At 48.6% G+C, this 12,872-nt stretch overlaps 1 protein-coding gene across 1 annotated transcript; it reads right to left on the bottom strand.

Moving 5' to 3' along the window:
• Positions 1–66: 66 nt before the first annotated feature.
• Positions 67–12,419, bottom strand: LOC102424399 (protein regulator of cytokinesis 1-like; the record flags this gene model as incomplete). Its single annotated transcript, XM_006108883.3, has 7 exons — positions 67–286; positions 883–993; positions 7,757–7,867; positions 7,969–8,115; positions 8,963–9,058; positions 11,311–11,447; positions 12,236–12,419. Coding segments are annotated over 7 exons (981 nt in total), but the record flags the coding sequence as incomplete, so codon positions are not given.
• Positions 12,420–12,872: the final 453 nt, after the last annotated feature.

The following is a 12,872-nucleotide window of genomic DNA, read 5'->3' as shown; positions in this document are numbered from 1 at the left end:
AGCCCCCAAAACGCTGTCCTAGCTGAGCGCCTGGGGCCCCGCGGAAGACACCCACGGCCCCAACTGTGTGCTCCCCAGAGACTGGCAGATACTAGAAAAGGTCAATTACCGCAAACTCAGAGTAGGTGCTGGCAACAGAGTTAATGCTGAAGTTGCGCTGGAGGGGGGCCGAGCCGGGGTACCCACCGCTCAGCAAGCTGCCATTGAGCTCCAGGTTCTCCTTGTCGGCTCCATGCCGACCAGCACGGGGGTTTTTCTTCCCTGAACAGGTGGAAGTGAAGATTGGCTGTGGGGAAAGGAGAGATCAGCATGTTATCCTTAGAACGGCCACACACACACACACACACACACACACACACACACACAGACTATACCATCTTAATATCACTCATTGTCGGTAATCCTATACAGTGCTTGATGTAAAAAACAAAATGAACAACAAAAAAACTCTTAATGATTTGCAGAACACCTATCTTGAGCATCATCTGTAAAACACATTACAGCACAGACTCCCCTCCTGTCGCTTCAGCGAGGGGACCCGATTGCCTAGTGACCCAGTGTCAGGGCTGGAACCCACGTGCAGGGCCCTTGCTCAGCAGCCACTGAAGACCTGGCTTTGAACTGAGCCTGTGGAGCCCACCAGCTCCCCCCAGCTTCCCAGCCCCCTCCCAGGGCTCCCCCACGATACCAGTGGGGCTCAGCATGGCCATGCTCTTCTTTCTCTCATTCGGTTTTAGCTTAACCAGCTTGCACCTGCCAACTCGCAGCATCTCAGTGATAACTGAATCCAGGGGTCTTAGAAACTGGAACCAGTAGGCGGGGCCCCTGGATAAACAGGCTGGGGTGGTGCTGGGGACGGGCTGGTACGCAGAGCTTACTAACCTTGCTGCCAGAAGGTGGAAGTCGAGACACGGGGGAGCGGTAGACTGTCCCCCCAAAGGCAGGCCGAATGCTACTGTTGGCCGTGGCATTGGACATGGTGGTAGTGTTCAGCTGAGAAAGAGAGAGAGATTACTCATTCAGGGAACATGATCAGCAATCCACCCCCAGACGACAGAGAAATGAGTCTGGGAAGCATCTAACAAAGATGCATTTCCATAAAGAGCTTTGAACAAACTTGTGAAAAGTGTTCAGAGCCTATTAATGTCTAGTACACGGAGCTATAAAACGGTATAACCGTCTGTTTCTAAAACTAGACAGACACCTATCATATGACCCAGCCCAGGAGAAATGAAAGCACAGCTCCATACAAAGACTCAGACAGAAATATTTATAGCAGCTTCATCTGCAATAGCAACAAACCAGAAACAAGCCAAGATATTCGTCAGGCGAGTGGATAAGCCAACCACATAGTCATACAGTGGATGCTGCTCAACCATAGAAAGCAGTGACCTACTGATGCGAGCACCACCATGATGCATCTCTCAAAATTATGCTAAATGGAAGAAATTATGCTAAGTGAAAAAAAGCCCTATATATGAGTCTCTATATATAAAATGTTAAAAAATGCAAATTATTCAAAGTGACAGAGCAAATTGTGTTTGTCTGGAAATGGGGGGAAGAGGACTGGACAATGGGTACGTTCACGGTCTGGACTGTGGTGAGTTTCGAGGCGCATACATGTCAGCCTTTATTGAGCGTCCACTGTAGACACTGTGTGTCCATCTCACTCAGTAAAGCTGAGCATTTTTTACACAAAAAAGTCTAGGTGGGTTAAAAACCTCAAATGGGATAGCAAACCTGTTCAAACACAAGACACAGACTAGGACACACAACACAGGAAAAGGAATCTGTACAAGTACAAGCCCTAAAGAAAACAGGCTGCTAACACGATTACTGTGTTAAAATTAAGAACTTCCTGTTCAAAAGGAAACACCATAAAGAAGAAAAAGACAAGCTGCACAAGAATCCTGGGAAAAGCTACTGTAACACAACTGACAGGAGCAGCATCCAAAACAAAGAATTCCTACAAGCCTTGTAAGAAAGAGACAAATGTTCACTTCATCAGTGAGCAGAGAAATGCAAACCAAAATCATAATTGGACATTACTTCAGAGCCAGCAGGTGAACAAGAATCTAGAAGCCTGCCGAAACCGGTTTGGCTCAGTGGATAGAGCGTCGGCCTGCGGACTGAAGGGTCCCAGGTTCGATTCCGGTCAAGGGCGTGTGCCTGGGTTGCGGGCACATCCCCAGTAGGAGATGTCCAGGAGGCAGCTGGTCGATGTTTCTCTCTCATCGATGTTTCTAACTCTCTATCTCTCTCCCTCCCTCTCTGTAAAAAATCAATAAAATATATTTAAAAAAAAAAAAAAAAGAATCTAGAAGCCTGAAAGTACCATGTGTCAGGCCTGCGCCGGAAGCACAGACTGTGTGCTTAGTGCAGCTGAAGCTTCAGAAATGCCTGAGTGTTGGGCTTCCCGTCAACATGGCAGAGCAGACAAACGCTTGCCCCCTCCCAGGACCACAGCAAAAGGACATCTAGACAACAGAACCACCATCACTGAGGACCGCTAGAGGCTAGCTGACCTGAAGTCCTGTGGCGATTGGTGGGAGGGCAGAGGGGAGGAACGGCAGGTCCCACACCCACTGCGGGTGGGTAATTGGTAGGGACGTCAGCTCTGGAGGTTCCCCTCTGAGGAGCCAGGGGTCCCTGCCCCAAACCCAAGGCTCCAGGGCCAAGAAGAGAAGTCCCATAACTTCTGGCCGTGAAAACCAGGGAGGATGGTGGATGAGTGAGACCGAGGGCTGCCGGAGGCCCACGTGTTCCTCTTAAAGGGCCCACGGACGTTCTCACACTAACTCGCTCTAGGCTGGGGCAGCAGCTCGAAAACATCAGAAACATACGGGGAGGAACTGAACTGTCTGGCTTTGAGGCAAGAGCGGAAGAGGCAGCTTTCTCCCAGACAGCGTGCTGGCAGATCCCACTGTTTCTTTGCTGAGCCCTCCCTCACCCTGCAGGCACAGGTGGGCATCATGTCCGAGCCTCCATTATTTTGACTAACACTTTCACCGCATGTCCATACAAATAGCCCGTCTTGGCTCATGATGTGGACTCTCCTAAAATCTCTTTAAAGTCCACAAACCCCAAACAAGAACCATCTGACTTCAGTGCGCCCCCAAACCTCTTGCCAAGCAGCCCAAGCCTGGCCCTGGGGGCAGCAAGCCTCAGTTCACAGATTGGCCCCTCCTGGGCACCTGCAAGCCCAGCAATCAGTACCAACCATCGCAGATCGCGGTCTCTCATGCTGGTGGCCCTGGGCAGGGCATAATCAGCAGCTGACCTTCGCCTGCACCTCCCAGGAGGCCCCACAGCCAGCACACCCAGTGGACAGTGTCAGACCAGACCACACCAGAGCCCAGCTGAAGTGAGTCCTCCTCTCCACAGGGGGGGTGGAGGTGGGGGGGGGGGTGCTGAACAGCAGCTCCTCCCCTGTAGCTACAGCCAGTCCCCAAAGCCAATCAGTCTAGGGGTAAATCCCCGCCAATAGAGGTCAAGGCTCAACTACAACCGGCGGGTGCACACAGGCCACACAGGGCAGACATACCTGGAGCGCCAGCCCAGGTGACGGGATGTGCACCATGGGCCCTCCAGGACACCTACCACCTACATAAGGGCCCTCTACCAAGACGGGAAGATGCAAATAAATGGCAATAAATACCTATCACCAATTACTTTAAACGCAAATGGAGCAAACACTCCAATCAAAAAGACATATGGTGGCTGAACGGATAATGAAACAGACCCTTCCACGTGCTGTCTACAAGAGACTCACTTCAGATCAAAAGACACACAAAGTCTGATAGTAAAGGGATGGAAAAAGCTATTTCATGAGAAAGCTGGTGTGGCAATACTTACAGCAGACAAACAGACTTTAAAACAAAGGCTATAAGAGACAAAAAGGACCCACCAATTCTACTTCTGGGTATGTATCTGAAGGAACCCAAAGCACTAATAAGAAGACATATACATACATATGTTCCTTACAGAATTATTTACAATAGCCAAGAGACAGAAGAAACCTAAGTGTACATCAATATATGAAAGGAAAATTAAGTGGTAGCCCTAGCCGGTTGCTCAGTGGTTAGAGCATAGCCCTGTGGACCCAAGGGTCCCAGGTTCGATTCCCAGTAAAGGGCATGTACCTCTGTTGCAGGTTTGATTCCTAGCTCTGGTTAGTGTGCGTATGGAAGGCAACTAATCAATATGTCTTTCACATCGATGTGTCTCTCTCCACCCTCATCTCCCTCCCCTTCTACTCTCTCTAGAAATCAATGGGAAAAAGATCTCTGGGAAAGGATTTAAAAAAAAAGAGTGGTATATACATACTAGAGGCCCGGTGCACAAAAATTTGTGCACTCGGGGGGGAAGAGGGGGTCCCTCAGCCCGGCCTGTGCCCTCTCGCAGTCTGGGACCCCTCGGGAGATAACGACCTGCTGGCTTAGGCCTGCTCCTGAGTGGCAGAGGGCAGGCCCAATCCCTAGGTGCAGCCCCTGGTCGGGCTCAGAGCAGGGCTGATTGGGAGGTTGCGATGCCACCCTCAGTCACGCTCAGGGTAGGGCTGATTGGGGGGTTGGGGCACCGCCCCCTGTCACACTCAAGGCAGGTTCAATGGGGAGGTTGCGGCGCCACCCCCTGTGATGCACAGAGCAGGGCCAATCAGGGGGTTGGGGCGCTGCCCCCTGTCACTCACAGAGCAGGGCCCATCAGGGGGTTGGGGCGCTGCCCCCCCCCATCACGCACAGAGCAGGGCCCATCAGGGGGTTGGGGAGCTGCCCCCCCCCATCACGCACAGAGCCCATCAGGAGGTTGGGGAGCTCCCCCCTGTCACGCACAGAGTAGGGCCGATAGGGGAGTTAGGGCACTGCCCCCTGTCACACACAGAGCAGGGTGGATCAGGGGGTTGGGGCACCGCCCTCTATCACCCACAGAGCAGGGCCAATCAGGGGGTTGGGGCGCCACCACTGTCACACTCAGGGCAGGGCCGATGGGGAGGTTATGGCTCTACCCCGTCACACACACAGAGCAGGGCCCGTGGGCGGGGAGAGGGGGGTTGGGGCACCACCCCCTGTCACACACAGAGCAGGGCCGATCAGGGGGTTGGGATGCCACACCCTGTCACACACAGAGCCGCAGGGCGATCAGGGGGTTTGGGCGCTGCACCCTGTCTCGCTGATCTGGTGCCAGGAGGCCTCACGGCTCCGCTGATCCCGGTGCTGGGAGGCATATTACCCTTTTACTATATAGGATAGAGGCCTGGGGGCCGGCTGGTTTGCTCTGAAGGGTGTCCTGGATCAGGGTAGGGGTCCCCACTGGGGTGCCTGGCCAGCCTGGATGAGGGGATGATGGCTGTTTGCAGCTGGTCACACACCCTTCAGGGTAGGGGTCCCCACTGGGGTGCCAGGCCAGCCTGGATGAGGGGATGATGGCTGTTTGCAGCTGGTCACACACCCTTCAGGGTGGGGGTCCCCACTGGGGTGCCTGGCCAGTCTGGGTGAGGGGCTGAGGGCTGGCGGGAAGCTCCCAACCGCTCCTTTTTTTCTTTTTTTTTTTCTTCTGGGCCAGCTTTAGCTCTGGCTCTAGCTCTGAGGCTTCCGCTGCTGGTTTGTTTGCCGTTCTATAATCGAAACAATGTATAACTTCAGCTCTGAGATCCCAGCCGGCTATATTTGTTAGAATGTTTCAAACTGCCGGCTCAGAGGCCGGCAAGTCAGGCGGGGAACATTGGAGTTCGCAGTCACGGGAGCAAGGAAGCCTCACGTTCGCTTCCAACTGCCTGGCTGCCGGCCGCCATCTTGGCTGACAGTTAATTTGCATAAGGATACGCTGATTAGCCAATCAGAAGGGTAGCGGTCGTACGCCAATTACCATTTTTCTCTTTTATTAGTGTAGATAATGCAATATGACTCAATCATAAAAAAAGAATGAACTCTTGCCACCTGCAACAACATGGATGGACCTTGAGAGTATTATGCTCAGTACAATAAGTCAGAGAAAGACAAATACCATATTATTCACTTATATGAAAAATCTAAAGAACAAAATAAATAAACAAAACAGAAACAGACTTATAGATACAGAGGATATTTTGACGGTTGCCAGGGAGGAGGGTTGGAAGGCTGGGTGAAAGGGAAGGGATTAAGAAGCACAGATTGGTGATTACAAAATAGTCCTGGGGAGGGAAAGCCCAGCACAGGGAATACAGTCAATAACATAGCTACGTAATAGCCATGTATGGTGCCAGGTGGGCACTGGACTTATAGGGGTGATCACCTTTTAAGTTATTTAAATGTTCAGTCACTGGGTGGTACAGCATTATATTAGTTTCGGGTATACATCAACTGTAATTACAAAATAAAAAATACTGTAACCCTGGCCGAGTAGTTCAGCTAATTAGAGTGTTGTCCCAACACACCAACACTGCAGTTTGGTCCCAGGTCAGGGCATATACAAGAATCAACCAATGAATGCCATCAGTAAGTGGAACACAAATCATTGTTCTTCTCTTTCTCCCCCTTCCTCTCTCTCTGAAGTCAATTAAAAAAAATAATCTATATTTAAAATTAAAATAATAAATTAAGAAACAAGAAACATATGAGGGCAGCACTTTGACAGCAAGGATAGCCCACCTGGTAATCTTAGCAGAGAGATTCTCAAACCTTTAATTAAAATAAGCCTTTCTAGAACAGAATATTAGTGTTTTTATGTATGTTTTTAAAAGCTCACCACATTATTTCCATAATAATATTGAACACTAGGGAGCTAGTTTCATAAAATGTTAAGAGGACAGAACAAGTAGCTAACAATGAACATGTACTTGAAGAAAGTTTGATGCTATGAAGAAAAACTCACAAACAATATAAAATGGGCAAAAAGGCAGAAATCAAAATTACATAATGTGAACTCTACTTTGTAAATATACATTTTTTTTTAAAATATATTTTATTGATTTTTTACAGAGAGGAAGGGAGAGAGATAGAGAGTTAGAAACATCGATGAGAGAGAAACATCGATCAGCTGCCTCCTGCACATCCCCTACTGGGGATGTGCCCGCAACCCAGGTACATGCCCTTGACCGGAATCGAACCTGGGACCTTTCAGTCCGCAGGCCGACGCTCTATCCACTGAGCCAAACCGGTTTCGGCAATATACATTATTTTTAAAAGCTGTTTTAAGCCCAACCAAGGTGGCTCAGTGGGTGAGCATCGACCTATGAGCCAGTAGGAAGCATGCTCGGGTTGTGGGATTGATCCCGTGTGTGACATGCAAGAGGCAGCCAATCAATGATTCTCTCTCCTCATTGACGTTCCTATCTCTCTCCCCCTCTCCCTTCCTCTCTGAAATCAATAAAAAAAATATTTTTTAAAAAGCAAGAAAAACACCAAATAGTTTTAGTACTCTTCTTGGAATTATGGTACAGGTGCTTTTAAAATGGTTTTTATATATTATAAAGTACCAGAGGCCCAGCGTGCGAAATCATGCGAGATCCAGAAATCTGCCCAGAAACCCGCCGCGCCACTAGACCCATCAATGCACCCACCTCCTGGTGACTGGTCGTTTGGTCGTTATGGTGTTACAGTCACTGGCTTTTTATAATATAGATGAGTAGAAGGAGAAGAGAAATAATGCTCCAATCTCAAATGGACTCAACTGAAAGTCTCTACAAACCCTTCCCCATCCCTGCAGGACAGATGGCGAGAGCCGGCGTGGCCCCGCCCGCCACACGCCCTGTCACTAGTGGGCCACGGCGCCTCCTTACCTTGCGCACTTTGCCCGGGGTGGTGGGAGTCAGTCCTCGCCGCTTGTTGGGTGTCCTGGGAGTACTGCCGTACAGCATCTCTGTCTCCGTCTGCTTCTTGTTCTTCAGTTGCTGTGTGACAGTCAGAAGCAACAGTGACACATCCCAGGGATAGAGCAGGTCTGGCTGCTCACATGACCACCCTCCCCTCTTCCCAAACTGGGTTCACGTACCCTTTCCTGCTTGGCTCGCTCCTTCTCTAACCGATGCGTCTCCCACTGCTCAGTCACGTACTCCATAAACTTCTGCCCATTGACCACGAACGCTGCTGAGTGTTTCTGTTCCCACATCTCAATCTGGGCCTTCAATTCCTCCTCCAGCTGAGACCAGACACAAGCACGTGTTATTTACTTCAAACCTTTGGTGTGAAGCCTGAAGGAAATGACTCCTCCTTCCCGAGCTTCACCAGGCTGACTCCGGGCCGGACCCACTTGGGGAAATGTCAGAGTAGCTGACATCAAAGGCCAGGGATGGTGTGTTCACAATACACAGCCCAGCGTCGCCACTGGTTTTGGAGCTGAAAGTGAGAGCATGGCGTGCAGTGAGGGCAGCACCATCTGGGTCAGGCCTGGGCCCTGCCTCCTGCGAGCCATGAAAAGTGGGCAAGTTACCTAAGTTCTCAGTGCCCCGTTTCCTCATCGTAAAAATGGAAAGCACTTTGAAATAATACCTGGCTCTTCATTCAATTAACACTATTGCTATTATTAAAATAGAGAAGATACTAAGCCCACAGAACTTGCTAAAGATAAAGCGCTTGCTCTGTGTTATCGGCTGAACTGTGACCCTCCCCACCCCGTTCATATGCTGAAGTCTAACCTCCAGTATCGAGGAATGTGGTTTTATTTGACGTGTGAAGACAAGGCGAGACAACCACCTACAAGTCTCGGAAGAAACCAGCCTGCCTAGGCCTTGATCTGACTTCCAGCCCCAGACTTGTGAGAAAATACATGTCTTTGTTCAGGCCGCCCAGTCGGTGGTATTTTTATGGCTGTGCTAGAAAACTAACACACCTTGACATACAGCTGCTTATGCCAGTAAGGCCCAGTGTTTCTTATCCTTGCCTAACCCTTGAAAGAGAAGACAGTTTGGGGCAAATGATTCAAAGCAAAGAATCCACAAAAAGTGAGGTATTTTGTAGTCAAGCACCAAAACTATTAACACTATTACCTTAGGGAGTGTTTTCTGGAGCCTGGCTCGTTGCTTTTCCTCTTTCAGAAGATTTCCTCCTCGATTTGTAAATCGACTTGGATCTGATGCTTTTCTCTGTGAAAATACATTTTAATTAGAGTAAACCCTGGAACAAGCAATCAGACCAATCCCTTCTGCTAGGACTCGGATGTACATTACTAACCCACTGTACGCCATAAGCGTCTGTAGACGCAAGCAGTGGACCTTCCCTACATGCCACGCGCGTCTATAAAAAAAAAAATATTTCCCTAGGTGGCAGCCCTGACCAACTTTAAAATCGTTTTTCGTGAGAATTTTCAGCTGAAAATATTCAAGAACACCCGAATTGGGAGGAATATATTTATTTTTATAATATTCATTGCAAATTGACTTTTTAAATTAAATTCAAAATATCATGGCGTGTGGAGATGGTTTCCATTTTGGACACGTGGCAGTTAACTGGTTAAGGAGACTGAGGTTTGCATCCCCACTCCCTCTGAGCAGTGAGGAACGGAGAGGGCCTAAGGCAGGGGAGCTGGGTGTGAGCACATCCACTTGGTGCAGGAAAACCAGTGCTTCCTTTGTCATCTAAAAAGCAAGACAGGCTTCAATATTAGCGCACCACGTCACTGGCTCCATTCCTTGGTTCAGATGTCAAAAAATTACATCACCTACAGGAAATGAGCTGTGTGGAGGGACAAGGGAAAGGTCTACACTCAGAGCTTGGTGGGCACCCTACCTGTCCACTCTCTTTCGGCCTATTGAGACAATGCAGCTTAAATATGCAAGGTTAAGGGTTATAGACAATCTGGTTTTCACTGAATTGACCCTCACAAAATGGACAAAAAAATATAGTATGTTAGGCTTATTTTTTGGTTTTTTTTTTTTTTAATTCTATCATGTATACCAGTTCAGTATACCAGAACAGTAATAAAAGCATATAATTTAGAAATATAAATTAGATGTGTACACTCAAAATTAGGGCAGGTCATCAGAAAAGCAGAACCAATCCTGACAATTTGCTAAGCTTGTGAAGAAATTCCATTCCCCTCCCAGCCTGCTGGGTCGGTGATGGCTTAGAAACAGTACCTACAAGGGACGGGAGTTAGTCTCTCACTTTTTCTTAAACACTTGCATGTCAACAAGGGCTACGTATTTGGCTCTTTACTGACAGTTATTCCTCCTCCTTCTTGCTCTCAAGCAGAAGTCAGGGGTCACTGAGGACGGGGAAACCTGTCCTGAAACAGCTGTAAGGTCTCACACAGTTCTCCCACTTCTGAGCCCTAGTCTCCCGCCTGTAAATGTGAAGTTGAACTCAGGACTCCCTGAAGGACCCATTGGGCTCTAACAGGGCCAGCGTGAACCTGAGAGCAAGGCTGCTTGAATTTTGTGTCCACTACGCCGCCTCCTAGTCCCAGCCCCGAGCTCTAAAATGCTCTGAGGGAACCTGCCTGTGCGGAATTCAGCATACAAATGCGCACTAAACCCAGGCAATTTTCTAAGAAAACAGCAAGTGTTGGAAGAGAAAATACTACTTGCCTGGCCCAATATCTATCCTTCACTCCCTCCTCAGTAACAGAACCCGAATTCCTCTGTGGCAGCAAGACCGCCACCCTCACAGAGATGAGGCGTATGAGCAGAGATGCTGGGATGAGAGCCTGGGAGAGCCCTTCGAGGGGCTGTCGGGACAGTGCCTCTGTGTCCCTTCCTCCACATGGGCTGTGGTGGGAGCTCGAGGGCCAACCGGAACCTGAGGATAAGGGCCATGAGCTGGAGAAGCCTGGGACCCCACTGACTGTGGAACTGCCACACCTGCCCTGCACTGCCCCCTCTGGACTTCCTCTATGCCAGAAACTTCTACCTTGATAAAGCCATTTGTTCGGGGTTTTTCTCTTATATGTTCCTGTACATAAGCCTCACAAATACAGATGGGTCAGTCAGTAGTAAGCTAGAGACGTAGTGATGAAGATACTGGTATTAGAAACTCAGTAAAGAGAAAAGGAGACTGACTCTATAAAGGACATGCTTTCTTTTCTTTTTTTATCCTCACCCAAGGATATTGTTCCATTTTTAGAGAGAGGGGAAGGGAGGGGGAGAGGCAGAGAGAAACCATCCACAGATGTCTCTCTCACATCAACTGGTTGCCTTCCCAACGCTCCCCAACCAGGACCAGGGATTGAGCCTGCAACGGATTGAGAGGTAAGTGCCCTTGACCAGAACTGAACCCAGGACCCTCCAGTCCGCAGGCCGACACTCTACCCACTTAAGCCAAACCAACCAGGGAAAAGACATGCTTTCTTCATACTTCATTGTCCTCTAAGGAAAACAGAGGAAAGTGAGGGCAGTACCTCAAACTCTAAGAAAAGCCTCCAGCTTTCTTCCCACTTCTGCACGCCTTCAAAGAGTTCTTTGTGAACCTCGTAGTAGTTTCTTAACCGCACAACCTCAGCGTCATGGACCTGGAGCAGACTTTCTGTGTAGTCCTCTGCAAGATAGAAGCCCAGGAGTTTTAAAAATCCCTCTAGTGTTCAGCATCTTACTTTCTAACCCCTCATTCCCTAAACTGGAAATAGATTATCCTTCACTATAGTAAAAACATTACATGAATAAGTATACATTGTGGATAATAAAAATCTGGTTTGTCACCATCAGCCTGGAGGGACTAGGGAGTAGGGACTTAAAGTGTGGACTGAAATGACTAAGACTCGAAACCCTCTGTGTCATCTCTCACCTTCTCTTGGCTTTCTTTCATATCCTTTGTTTCCACCCTGCTCAGTAGTGGGCTGGGTCACAGAAAATGTCCCCAATGTGGAATTTATTAGACAACTTTATCTTTACACTCAGTTCAGGTCAGACTAGAATTCTGTTGGGCTCTGGGGTCAGACTCTGTGGCCTTAACTGTGAGCTCTGCCCTCTACCCACTGTGCCTCCGGTTCAAGTTGCTCAACATTTATGCACCTGTGTCCTCATCTCTTGACATGAGATTGAGATCTTATTGTTAAGAGTTTGACATTGCACCTGGCATAGAGTAAGCAGGCGCTGATAAACTTGAGCTGCACAACTACAGGCTACCGTGACAAGCTGCTTCAGAAATCAAGACATCCCTTATTTCCCAGGAGCATCTGCAAATGCTCACTGATACAGGAATGACAACTTATGGTGAAAGGCTTGAAAAGGTAGTTATAACTGTCCAGCAGAGGAAACACTTTCTGGTGAACATGTGCACTTCTTTACAAGTGCAGGCCACATCAAGGCCACCGCTCCTGTACTGACCATCATAATAAGCAGCAAAAGCTTGTCTCTGCTCCTGACTGTAGAAACACTGGTCCCAGTACTTAGCCAGCTCCACTCGTATCGCCTCAATCACTTTCTTCATGTTTTGCATTTTCAGTTCCTCCAAGCGATCCACTTCTAATTGCAGCTGAAACACAGATATCGGGTAAAGGGGCTTGTTATACTTTTACACTCACAGCGCTTTGCAAAATTTTTCCATTTTTATTTATTTATTTTTGTTAATCCTCACCCAAGGACATATATATTTTTAATATATTTTTATTGATTTCAGAGAGAGAGGGAAAGAGAGACAGAAACATCAATGATGAGAATCATTGACTGGCTGCCTCCTGCACGCCCCCTACTGGGGATCGAGCCTGCAACTTTGGCATGTGCCCTTGACTGGAATCGAACCTGGGGACCCTTCAGTCGCAGGCTGACCCTCTGTCCACCAAGCCAAACCGGCGAGGGCCAAGGATATTTTTCCATTCATTTTTTTCTTTTTTAGGGAGAGTGAAAGGGAGAAGGAAAGACAAGAGAAAAACATCAATGTAAGAGAAACACATCAATTGGTTGCCTCCTGCACGAGCCCCGATGAGGGCCCGGGCAGGTGAGGAGCCTGCAACCAAGGTACGTG

This window comes from Myotis lucifugus, unplaced genomic scaffold (assembly GCF_000147115.1).
Source record: "Myotis lucifugus unplaced genomic scaffold, Myoluc2.0 scaffold_4107, whole genome shotgun sequence".
Lineage (NCBI taxonomy): Eukaryota > Metazoa > Chordata > Mammalia > Chiroptera > Vespertilionidae > Myotis > Myotis lucifugus.
The sequence above is the reverse complement of the archived record's forward strand: the minus strand, read 5'-3'. Positions and strand labels throughout refer to the sequence as shown.